The sequence below is a fragment of the Trachemys scripta genome, chromosome 2, assembly GCF_013100865.1.
Source record: "Trachemys scripta elegans isolate TJP31775 chromosome 2, CAS_Tse_1.0, whole genome shotgun sequence".
In the NCBI taxonomy this organism is placed as follows: domain Eukaryota; kingdom Metazoa; phylum Chordata; order Testudines; family Emydidae; genus Trachemys; species Trachemys scripta.
The window spans coordinates 40,510,556-40,523,466 of NC_048299.1; the positions used below are offsets into that span (position 1 = coordinate 40,510,556).

General features: G+C 39.5%; 1 protein-coding gene across 1 annotated transcript in view; it reads right to left on the bottom strand.

The window, feature by feature from the left end:
- Window positions 1-10,553: 10,553 nt before the first annotated feature.
- Window positions 10,554-12,911, bottom strand: part of ABCB1 (ATP binding cassette subfamily B member 1) — a gene marked incomplete in the record, with an annotated part of 88,374 nt that continues 86,016 nt past the window's right edge. The window contains 1 exon segment of the mRNA XM_034760378.1: window positions 10,554-11,538. Coding sequence (XP_034616269.1) covers window positions 11,341-11,538 — 198 coding nt within the window.

The following is a 12,911-nucleotide window of genomic DNA, read 5'->3' on the forward strand; positions in this document are numbered from 1 at the left end:
CCCCAAAGAAATGAGGTTTTGCTCTCCAACTGTTACAAAGTAAATGTGGACACAATAGTCCAATGGTTGGCAGCCCAGGAACGCCAGATATTCAGTATGATGGGGTATGCTAACTCCATACTGGGTCTGAAGGAGTTAATGAGGACCTGTCCATGCAATCAGCCTCAAATAGTTTGGATCCCCTTTGTTTTGAGTCTTGCAGAAAAACCAACTGGGGAAGAGACTGTGAGATAGGCCTAGCTGCAGGTCATGGTAGGAAGCAGCCCAGGGAACAGACCTCATCTGCTTCCTGCAGGGTCCTTGGGCTTGAACCCAGAGTAAAAGGGAGACTTGGGCTTCCCTACTAGCTCACATAGGGTAGGGGGCATAAAGACCCCAGAGCCAAGGACTGATGTTGGGACAAACCTCTCGCATGATACTGCCAGACCAGTTGCGTGCTGAACTCAGGTTTCCTCAGAAGGGGCAGCATAAACCTAGTTTAACATGAGTAATTAGACATGGGTGAGTTCTCATTTATTGGGAGACAGGATTAGGGAGGTAAATAGATCAGCCTTTGAAAACAGAATGGCAGTGCTAAGTGAGATTAGGTAAATGGAGCAGTAAGCTAAGAGACACAATGTCTGTACTAGCTAAGATAAGGGGAGGGAACATCCAGAGAACTATTTACAAAGAACAAGATAGCTATGGACCGGAGAGGTTAGGAACATGAAGATTAGGTAAAGAGTAGATCATACATGGACAGTGCGTGAACAGAGGATTCTATACAGGGATTGATTCCTACAAAGTAACCAAACCAATCCCAACACCTGTGATGCAATGTATAGTGAATGCAATGTGACATATAAAGGAAGAAGATTTCTGTGTAACTTTGGATCTGTGATGTACCCTGAATCCACCCCCCAACATTTGAGTCTGATCACCTCAGTGGAGCCTTGCTGCATGCCAAATAAAGATATCTGAGTGAGGAAATCTGAAGTCGAACTGAATGTGTGGGAAGAGGTCTCAGACGGAATGTAAACAGGTAGGACGAAAGATCTCCTGGCTGTAGGGCTTAGCTGCAGGACAACCATGACAGGGCTATTCTTGGTACCTTATTCAGGGGGAGGGGTAGCTCAGTGGTTTGAGCATTGGCCTGCTAAACCCAGGGTTATAAGCTCAATCCTTGAGGGGATTTGGGGCAAAAATCTGTCTGGGGATTGGTCCTGCTTTGAGCAGGGGGTTGGACTAGATGACCTCCTGAGGTCCCTTCCAACCCTGATATCCTATGAATTTTTGGTATTTCTCTTTGTAAATCTTGGTATTACATTTTGGAAATGCTCTCTGAAGCCAAATTTAGGCACCAACACAGAAATGTTTTTAGGTGGATTGCTGCAGTAAATATTTTTCTGTGACTTTCTAGAACAGATATAGGAAAGAAGAAAAGAATCAAATCAACTTAGTTAGTTGCCACAAGAATCTCCATGCAGGACACCAATTTTGTGTTATGTTCCTATTCTGTTTTCCTTTAAAATGCTATATCTTTCTAAAAGCTATTTTAGTAGTTCATCTTCAGTCATTATTCCTTAACTTGATTAAAATCACACTAATAGAAAGTGTAAACTTAATATTTTTTAGTGCAAAACCATGGTTTTGATTCTCTTAGTTCAATAAATTAAACTATCGAGTGTATTCTGTTGTAATTAGTTAGCTTATGAAAAGCCACCCATACATTTTCCCCTTGTGGCATATGTCTTTAAATTGCCACACGGTGGCCTCGTTTGATAGGCAATGCCTGAGCTGGTCTCTATTTTCTTTTAGTAACTTCTCTTTTTTCCCTTTTCTTAACAGATGTCAAGTTTAAAACTTAAAATACACAGTTCTCGACTTCCTATCAACCAGGAACAGCATATCCATATAACCTTTCAGTTGTTTACTCAGATCATCTCTTTTTTCTGCCAAACAGAATATTATCAATCTGTAGTTCTAATGGGCAGAGGTGCCATGCACATGAAAGGCAATACTCACTATCACTAACTGCTCTCATAAATTTTGTACTATGTTAAGCAAACCTATTTTAAAATGTCCTGTAATTAATGTATATGATAGAAATTAGGATAAAAGCAGAGGTGAAAGTAAGATGGTCTGGTCCGGTGTACCGGTAAGAGCCGGTACACAGCCGACCATACCGGCAGAGCTGCTGAGGGTGGCCAAAAAGGGCAGCTTCCCTGGGGCCCAGCAATTTAAAAGGGCCCGAGGCCCCTCCCCTCCTAGTTGAGCCACCTGCCCCGCTCAGGACCCCAGCTGCCCTGCGTACCGGTAAGTCTCTTAAGTTACTTTCACCCCTGGTTAAAGGCTATTCTTCTTATAATTTCCTCTACCTTACTTATCATAAGCAAGTAAAAAGTTAAAGAAGATAAAAGTAAAAAAATTGGAGCTGCAGCCAAGACTCTCAAATTATTATTGCTTGTATACATTATTTACTGTAGACAAGATTTTTGGCAGGATGGTCAGGGTTACGGTGCTAACCTGGGACTTGAATGACCCTAGTTCAATTCGCTGTTCCACCACGGACTTTCTGTGTGACACTGAGCAAGTCATATAGACCCAGATCCCCAAAAGTTTTTAAGTTTCTAATTGGCATTGTAATCAGTGGGAGCTAGGTGCCTAAATATCTTTGAGGATCTGGGCCTTAGGGCTTGTCTTCACTACGGGGGTAAATCAACCTAAGTTACACTACTCCAGCTATGTGACTAAATAGCTGGAGTCAACGTAGCTTAGGTCAACTTCCCTGTTGTCTTCACTGTGCTGCGTCAACGGTAGATGCTCTCCGGTCGACTTCCCTTACTCTTCTCGGAGGGCTGGAGTACCTGGGTCGACCGGAGAGCACTCTGCTGTCAATTTAGTGGGTCTTCACTAGACTTGCTAACTTGATTCCTGCTGCATTGATTGCAGCAGCGTCCATCGCCCCATAGTGAAGACCAGCCCTCAGTTCTCCATCTGTAAAATGGAGATAATAGCACTCCCCTACTTCACAGGGAGTTAGGAGGATACATATATTAAAGAATGTGAGGTACTAAGATACTACCATAATGGAGGCCATAAAAGTATCCAAGATTGATTTTAAAAAATAGGTGCCTAACGTTAAACTTTTAAATCCATATTTGGGCACCCAAATACAAAAAAAAAAAAAAAATAGCTTCAAGGGAAGTTGTTGGACATTCAGTACATGTGTGGGGGGAAAAAGGCCACTTATTTTGATACCTAAATAATATAGATTTAGGAGCCTAATATTAATCACTAGGGCTGTCAAACGATTAAAAAAATTAGTTGTGATTAATTGTGAGATAAAATAATAATCGCAATTAATCTCAGTTTTAAATCACACTGTTAAACAATAATAGATGCTAAACATTCCTATGCCTCTTAGTGCTTTGACCACCATTCCAGAGGACATACTTCCATTCTGATGATGGTTTCTGCTCAATAACGATCCAAAGGAGTGCAGACTGATACAGGTTTTTTCATCATCTGAGTCAGATGCCATCAACTGAAGGTTAATTTTCTTTTTTGTTGGTTTGGGTTCTGTAATTTCTGCATCAGAGTGTTGCTCTTTTAAGACTTCTGACAGCATGTTCCATACCTTGTCCCTCTCAGATTTTGGAAGGCACTTCAGATTCTTAAAACTTGGGTCGAGTGCTGTAGCTATGTTTAGATATCTCATATTGGTACCACCTTTGCATTTTGTTAAATCAGCAGTGAAAGTGTTCTTAAATCGAACAACATGTGGTGGGTCATCATCTGAGACTGCTATAACACAAAATATAAGGCAGAATGCGGGTAAAACCACAGAGCAGGAGACATACAATTCTCCCCCAAGGAGTTCAGTCACAAATTTAATTAACACATTTTTTTTTAAATGAGCATCATAAGCATGGAAGCATGTCCTTTGGAATGGTGGCCAAAGCATGAAGGGGCATATGAATGTTTAGCATCTAATATCTAAACTGTATTGTTAAATCTATTCACCTACATTTGAGTTATTGCTGATTATGTAACTCTATGCATCATATGACTTAAAAACTAACTTTATATTTGTGGATAATGTAAGCACTATACCCAGATGTACAGACACTCTTTTCCAAACCTATGTATTATATATTTTTTTTAACATTAACTTTAATAAAAATTTTATATCTAGCACATAAATACCTTGCAATGCTGGCTACAAAAGTGTCATGTGAACGCCTGTTCTCACTTTCAGGTGACATTATAAATAAGAAGCGAGCAGTCTTATCTCCCATAAATGTAAACAGATTTGTTTGTCTTAGTGATTGGCTGAACAAGAAGTAGGACTGAGTCGACTTGTAGGCTCTAAGGATTTACTTTTTTTTGTTTTTGAGTGCAGTTATGTAACAAAAAAAATCTACATTTGTAAGTTGCACTTTCATAATAAAGAGATTGCAGTACAGTGCTTGTATGAGGTGAATTGAAAAATACTATTTCTTTTGTTTATCTTTTTCACAGTGCAAATCTTTGTAAAAAATAATATAAAATGAGCACTGTACACTTGGTATTGTAATTGAAATAATTATTTTTGAAAATGTAGAAAAACATCCAAAAATATTAGTAAAAATTTCAGTTGGTATTCTATTATTGATTAACAGTGCGATAAAAACTGTGCTTAATTTTTTTAATTTAGTTAATTTGTTTTGAGTTAATCGCTTGAGTTAACTGCGATTAATTGACAGCCCTAGTAGTTATCAATGGTTTACTGTCAAAATGTGTGGATGTATCTAGTGGGATCCCACAGGGGTTTGTCCTGGGTCCAGTACTAGTTGTCAGTTTGATTAATGACTTAGATAGAGTGAAGAGTATACTTATAAAATTTGCACATAACACTAGCCTGAGAGGAGCTACAAGCACTTCAAAATAACCTTGATAAATTAGAGAATGAGGCCTGGTCTACACTGGGGGTGCAGGGGATCGATCTAAGTTACGCAACTTCAGCTACATGAATAACATAACTTTCACTCTATGCATCCGAAGAAGTGAGGTTTTTACTTACGAAAGCTTATGCCCAAATAAATCTGTTAGTCTTTAAGGTGCCACCAGACTCCTTGTTGTTTTTATAACTGAAGTCAACGCACTTAGATCTACTTCACTGTGATAAGTCGACTGCTAACACTCTCCTGTCGACTCTGCCTGCGCCTCTTGCTCTGGTGGCATACTGGAGTCGACGGGAGAGCACTTGGTGATCAATTTATTGTGTCTTCACTAGACGCGATAAATCGATCCCTGCTAGATCAATCGCTCCGGAGGTAAGTGTAGACATGCCCTTATTCTGAAATCAACAAGATGAAATTAAATAAAGATGAATGCAAAGAACTACACTTAGGAAGGAAAAATATGCACAACGGGGAATAAATGGCGAGGCAGTAGTACTGCTGAAAAGGATCTGTGGGTTATAGTTAATCACAAATTGAATTTGAGGTAACAATCTAATGCAATTTCAGAAAAGTCTCAAATCACTGCTCTAGATCAGACAGAAGGGGGATTTGAAGCTGGGTCTCCTACATCCTGGGTTAGGGCTCTAACCAGTGGGCTAAAGTTTATAAGGGGATCAGGGACACCACCACTACTTCCTTATGTGTGTGTGGTTTTTTTTTTTTTTCGGGGGATGTGTATGAAAAAGGGATTAAGCGCCAAACTCCAAGAGAGGATTCACAGCTGTAAATCCCAAATGGAGATGAGGCACCTCCCTCCAACTCAGACTTATGCACCTAAGGTCCCTTTCAGGGGTGTAGCTAAAGCCGCGCCACTATCCTTGTTATTTCCTATTGGCTAGTTTGGGCAGCTTGAGCTTCCCACTCAGTTTGCTGGCTTTTGTGGATACCATTCTTAGGCACCTAACTCTCTCCATGAATTGTATAGGGAGCCTGGGTTTATAACTTGGGGCTTGGAAAACTCACTCATACTTTGTAGCAAGAATACAAGGTAGGTTTCGTAGGAGTGCACAGCACAGTAATTCCTGCCTATTCGAAAAACCCATTCTTTCAGTAGCCAAGCTGAAGGATCTAAATATCCTTTTCATCCTATGTGGTGTATTCAAGTAGAGTGCTGTGGTATTCAAAGCATCCATTGCTAGATGGCTGAAGGAGTAGTTCAGGAAAGGTCATGTGGACAAAAGCATTGCTGGGTCCTATCTGTTAGTCTTTAAGGTGCCACCAGATTCCTTGTTGTTTTTGTAGATACAGACTAACACGGCTACCCCGATGCTGGGTCCTTGGTCATTTGGGCCCATTCCAGTAGGGTGCAGGTTACCTTCTGGCCTGAAGCAGGAGATTTTTCTCACTGAAGCTAACCCTTTGCAGCTTCAGTGAGAAACTTCTCCCACTTCAGGCCAGAAGGCAACCAGCACCTTACTGGAATGGGCTCTAATAATCAAAGATGTAGCAGTGCTTTATTTTATCCTCCATTGTAGGCTGAATGCATGGCCTCTTTGGACGCCACATTTAGAAGATGGGTTCAGTGTACTGCAGTCTGGATCCCTCTCTTTCTTTTTAGTGGTCACCCATATATCTGTTCTGGAGCCAGCATTTGAAATTCCCACTGTCCAGACCAGAAAGAGCTGGAAATTTCTCTCAATGATGAGGTTTCTTGTTTCTGTGGTAGGATTTGACCATCATCTTTTCCTACTCATAGCAAAAGAGCAAGGAATTTCTGTGCCCGAACTCTTCATAGAGCATGCAGTCACTAGAGGGTAACTACTAGTCTAGGCTATGGGTTTTTCTATAGAATCAGAGATTACAGATAAGGATATATTTTCATTTTCTTGGGCCTTGCATCGCTCAGAAGTAAACTGTAAAATTGTTATCTGAACTTCTTCCCTATTTTTGTTTGTTTGTTTCCTGATTGTATTAATATCAAAGGTAAAGGTAGGTGTCAAGGCTGAATCCCTACTCTGTCACTCCGAGTGCAGGAAGTAGGGGCCCGCAAGGATTTTAAAAATTAATATTTGCCAATCCAGGCTTGTATTAAACTCCCAAAGTTACAGCTTTTCTCTGACGTTGGCTTGATAAACGCTGCCACCACCCAAATGCAAAACACCAACCCTATGAACCCAGGAAGGAGCGCTTGGGAATTCCTCTCTGTTGGATACCCTCAAACCCTTTAACACACACCCCTCTCGGGAAAGAAAACAAAGGAAATTAGCTGTGGCGATCAGCTAATCAACCAACATGCACAAACCTTTTAGGACACCAAAAATCCAACCCTGTTCTTTAAAAAAGTAAATTTTATAAAAATAAAAAGAAAATACATCTGGAATTTAGGCATTTGCTAGATTTTAAAAGAGCAATTCCAAAAATTAAGCACCCAAAATAGCTTTCTTGGGGGTTCAGTTTAAAGATTACAAGCAAACAAAAGCATCCGGGATTAGCACAGAGTAGATCCACAAGCCAATAAGAAATAAAACAAATAACCCTAATCACATCTTTTTAGACATTTCCTAATTTTACTTACATATCTGAGGCTCAATATAAGTAGGTTCAAGCTTTGAATTGATAATCTGTAATCATACCTGACTTAAAGCTACTTACAGCATTACTACCCTGCAGTCCAGAGAGAACAACAGACAAAGAGAAAGTTTCTTTCCCCATTTTAAAAAGTTCTAGCCTTCCCATTGGCTCTTTTGGTCAGGTGCCCATCTTTTTTTTCTTCTTTACCTGTGGGATTTTTAACTCTTTACAGGTAAAGCAAATAAAGAACAGCTACCAAGAGGGATTTTACAGCTAACTGGCTGGCTGGGTGTCCATCAAAGGGAGCTATCCCCCCACTTTATTTATCACAGCAGGTCACAGCAGGGAGAAGGGAAAAAGAGGTTGAAAGGAATGGTTTGAGGAAAATGCATAAAAAGTGGGACAGATGAAATAGAAAGAAAGACAGAAACAGTGTATGTTTGAGTGGGGTAACAAAAGGAGGAGTGAAAGAAGCACCAGGGTACACAATCAAATGACAGAAAAGAGGAATAAAGAGAAGGAGAAGGAAGGACAGATAAAGGTGACAAGTATTTTAAAATAAATGTTACATAATAGCAAGCTTAAAGGTAAAATGTTCAATTAAATCAATCTATTTATCTAAAAAAGTAAAATGGGTTATGAGAGCCTAAATGGGACTATGCATACTGCAATTGCCTTAGGAAAGCAACATACTGGGTCTGGCCCAGCTTAGTAATAAAGCTAAAAGATTTGTCTTCGTTGCAATAAAAAATTAACCCTGAAAAAGTCAGGCTTATTTTCATTACTAGTATTGACATAAATACTTCCTAGCCAAGTGTATTAATTAAACAAATGTAATCAATGAAGTGTTCTTACTAAATTTATAATGCATTGATATTTCACAATTTGGGTTGTAGTCATTCAACACAGCTAACCCATTTATGAAAAATTTGATAACTGTGAATATGCATTTTTGTACCATTTCCATTCCATTTTGAAAATACAAACAGTATTTTTTCCTTAGATCATTGTATCTGTTTGCTTCTTTTATGGCTCCAGTCCATAAGAGAGAATATCCAAAATCTTAAAGCTAGTTGCAGTGAAGGAGGACATTGGACTACAAATGTAAATGACTGAAGTTAGGTACATAAACCCACAGTGCATAGGTGCTGGAGAATGTACATGTCCTACTGAAGTCAATGAGACTTCTTTGTGCTTGATCAGGACAATTTTATTTAGGTGCCTAACTTTGACACCATATTTCAAAATCTGGCCCAACAACAATTTGTGTGTGTGTTAGTTAATCATGAACTAAAATAATTAATTAACCTTTTACACTGATAGGATAGCTGTGGCCAGCATTGTCTAGAAATCATGCCCAGTGACAGACGCAAAAATGCTGTGTAAGAACTTGTTACAGGTTCTTCAGGACATCATACAATTAATGACTATATCCCAGCTTTACAGCTGATGGTGACATTTCAATATTGTTCATTATTGTATATAGCATTTGCTGAATGAAATGCTAGTTGCGAGGAGGGGTTAAATTCTATGTATAACCCTTAATGATAGTTCAGCATGGACATTTAACAGAACTAATGCAAAACCTGTCCATTTTTATGGGATTTACTGCAGCAACAATGCAAATTTCTTTTAAGAATAATACATCCATTTGCTCTAACACTGCAAACTATGTCATATTATCAACGTAGAACTATGTAATATTAAACTGTGCCTCAACAACACAAACATATCAGACTACCAGGATTTTGGAAAATGAAGAATTTGTAATGGCTATTTTTTATTAGCTTCCTAGTGGTAGCTGATAGAGTATGTTGTAATTGGATGTGTTTGTTTATTTCAGTGGAGCACTTATTCTGCACCTGAGAGTAACTGTTCCAGTGCTAATAGGATATGGTGTTTTTAAAATGGACATTGGTAACAGTTTTTATTAATTTTCAATTGTGGAAGACCCAAGGTGAAATTAGAATAACAGGCTGTCTTCAAGTTATAAATAATTGTTATTAATGTCTATCTTCCATTTTCATCATTGGGATTATTCTAATCAATGGTTTATGCATGAATAGGGAGTTTCTCAGGTGAAGGGCGAAGAAGCTATACTTTTAAAATATAGTTTTAAATTCAGAGTGCTCCTTTTCTCAAAATAATGAGAGGAAGCTAGAATGTTACTTGCAAGTTTCCAAGGGATGACATACTTGTGATAAATTAACTACAAACATCAATGCTGCTCCACAGAAATAAAGTGCACATTTAAAGCTGACACTAAGTTTAAATTCTGATGAGATTCTCAGGATTTAAAGCTATCTTTGTATTTTAAAGAAGACATTTGTTTGATTAACTTGGTCATTTCATCTTACAAATAAAGCCCATAGCATGTTGGTTGATTGGTTTAAAGATATACTGCTTTACGCATAGCAACCAGACTTTCTAAAAGGGGAGATCTTGTGTACAGATGATGAAACTAACTTAGCAAATATTCTAAAATCACCACCGTTTACCCTTCTTAGAAGTGTGGGAGCTTCTGGAGACATCAGAGATTGTTTATTATTAGTAGCAGTAGTAATATAAAAGCACCTAGAGCCTGCAACTGTGATCAAAAACCCACTGTGCTAGGTGCCGTACGATAGTGGGGCAGTAGCACAATTATAGTTAAAATGGAAACTAGTTGACTGTTTAAATGGCTAATTTTCCTAAGTGCTCTACAGTAAACTCTTAGGGAATATCTATACTTCAAGCGCTACAGTGGCACAGCAGCAGCACCGCTGTAATGTAGATAGATGCTTCTACAATGTCAGAAAGGGTTTTTCCATTGCTGTACTAAATCCACCACCTTAAGGGGCAGTAGCAAGGTCGATGGAAGAATTCTTCTGTCAGCCAAGTGGTGTCTACACCAGAGCTTATGTCAGCTTAACAGTGGAGGAGTGAGGAACAAAGCTGGGAACCTCACAAGCCAAAACACCTGGATAGAAATGGGATAGAGGCCATTTTGAAAAGGTGGCTGCTTTGCTAACAAAGGGCCATACCATTGGCATCTATAAGCAGAACTTGCTGGAGAGAGTGACGGCAAGACAGTATCTGCCTGAGGACGCTGACCAGAACCAGGATTCCCAGACAGGGTGAGATTGGACCAGGGGGATTGCATTCAGGACCGTTTGTTGATTTCCATAGATCTGTAACTTCCTTTTGCTTTAACAATAAAGTGATTGTGGTTAAGAATTCCTTTGCTAAGCCTGTGTTCATTGCTTTGCTGCCAGGTTGTCCCTGAACGGTATAACTAGAAAACCAGAGCTGTGACAACTAAGTGGACTCTGGGGGAACCTGTCTAAACCACTGGCCTTGGCATAGCTGGGGCACTAGTTCTGGGGTCTAGGTGGCCAGATTCTGGGGCCTCCCTTCCCAAGAAGGATGGCACATGCACCTGGCAGTGTGCCTGAGAGATCACTGTTACTAGCTCCGGATCAGTCACTACCCAAACTCAGGGAGGTTTAGAAGCACATGGGATTTAGGGATTGGATCCATTTACAACAAACTTGTATCCATCCAGACTAGAGGGAAACGGGGCCAGGTTATGACAACAGGTTAAGACAGTGACAGAACCAGTAACAGAACTCTTAGTGGCTGGAGCTGCAGGCCTAAGTGTTTAGATTATGTAATAATTGAGGACATTGATATATGTTTGGTTCAGTGTTTCTTGGCTTTCCAGGGTTTAACAGGACTTCTTCTCTTTACAGGGTTTCCTAAAAACAAAGGTACTAAGACTGATTGCTAATACTGTCTTTTGCAAAGTATTAAAACAATTGCACAATAACACTTCAGAAATATGGCACTGCTTTTAATTCACGTTTCATGGTCCAGCTTGAACATTAACTAGAGAATAGTAGACGCCTTTTTCAGCCAAGAGTTGCTGATGTGTTCCTTGTTCTACGACCCTTCCATTCTGGATTACCACTATCTTGTCAGCATTCTGCACAGTGGACAGGCGATGAGCTATTACAATACAGGTGCGACCTTGTCTTGCTTTATCCAGTGCTTCTTGGACAACCTATTCAATTACCAAAGCAGAAGATACATTTGTCAAGTAATGCATAGAAACCCCTTCCAGCTGTTAGTAAGTGAGGTATCTGATCTGATATCTTTTAATTTAAATTATAAATTACCAGTGAGAGAGATGAGGCTGAATGGCTCCAGGGAACAGTAATGGGATGAATGTCTAGCTTCCTGTTTTAAATCTAGCTTGTGTTCACGATGAGCGAGAGCTCTTAATATTGATAAATGGTTGGATACCTATTTGAACTAAGGTGCTAAACATCTCAGGAGAATTGCTAAAGACCTGTGTCCACATCACCAAAAGCATCACAGCTGGCAACCTTGTTGGCAATCTCAGCAGAAAGACCAAGTATTGTACAGGCACAGAGCTGGTTCCTTTTAGGCCAGTTTTAAATAGTGGTGGAATGCTTGTATTGCCACAGTTGTAAGGAAGTCATTCTGGTATTTCATGAGCACTAAGTTCACTTTAAAACTACAGAGAAACCTGTTTTGACAGCAGTGGGCCACATATCAGTATTGTCAACAGCAAGTCGTCAAAAATCAGGAGACAGGCCACAAAATCTCATGAAATAAATCTTGAGATTTTTAAAGAAATACTATTTTGGATTGTTTTTAATTTGTCTTCTGGTTTCTGCACATTTAGAAAGCACTTGGGTCATGTTTTCAAGCTCTTCTCACAAACCAAGAAAATATTTTTTAAATGACAGCTGAATTTCTCACACAATCATATTATTACAGGAGCTGGGACTTTAAGATCAAGAACAAATACTGAGAGACTCGCAATAAAATTGTGAGTGTTGGCAACACTGAACCAGTGTTGCCAAATTTCATAACTTTATGGCATGTCTTGTGATAAGTATTTTTCTTAAAGCCCCAGCTCCTGGAGAAAAGTGAGGATCTCAGCTTCCATTTTTAAAAAGGAAGCAAGTCTCTGGCTGTCATGGTTGCAGGGAAAAGCTTGAAAATATTACCCAAGTGCACCCTAAAGGCACAAAAAGAAGAAAGCAAACAAAAAGCCATGAGATTCTTTCCTTGCAGAAATGACCATGTGGGGAAGAATGGGGGTGAGGATGGGGGGAAGCAAAGAGTACAGTAAAATATAAAATTGACTAAACCAAGACTTAAAATTGGAGAATATGTTTCCCAGAAATATTTCTCAGAGCTGCCAAGTCTCCCAATTCACACAGGAGACTCCTGATTTCTTGTATCCGCCCCAAGATCCAGAGCAGCTGTTTGAATCTGCTGTCTCAATTCTGAGACCTACTACTCTATGGTTAGAATCCTGGAGGACTCCAACCATAAAGATGTTTTTTACGGTACTGCCTCCAACTAGCCTACTGCCATAGAGATACACCCAGTGTAATGTGT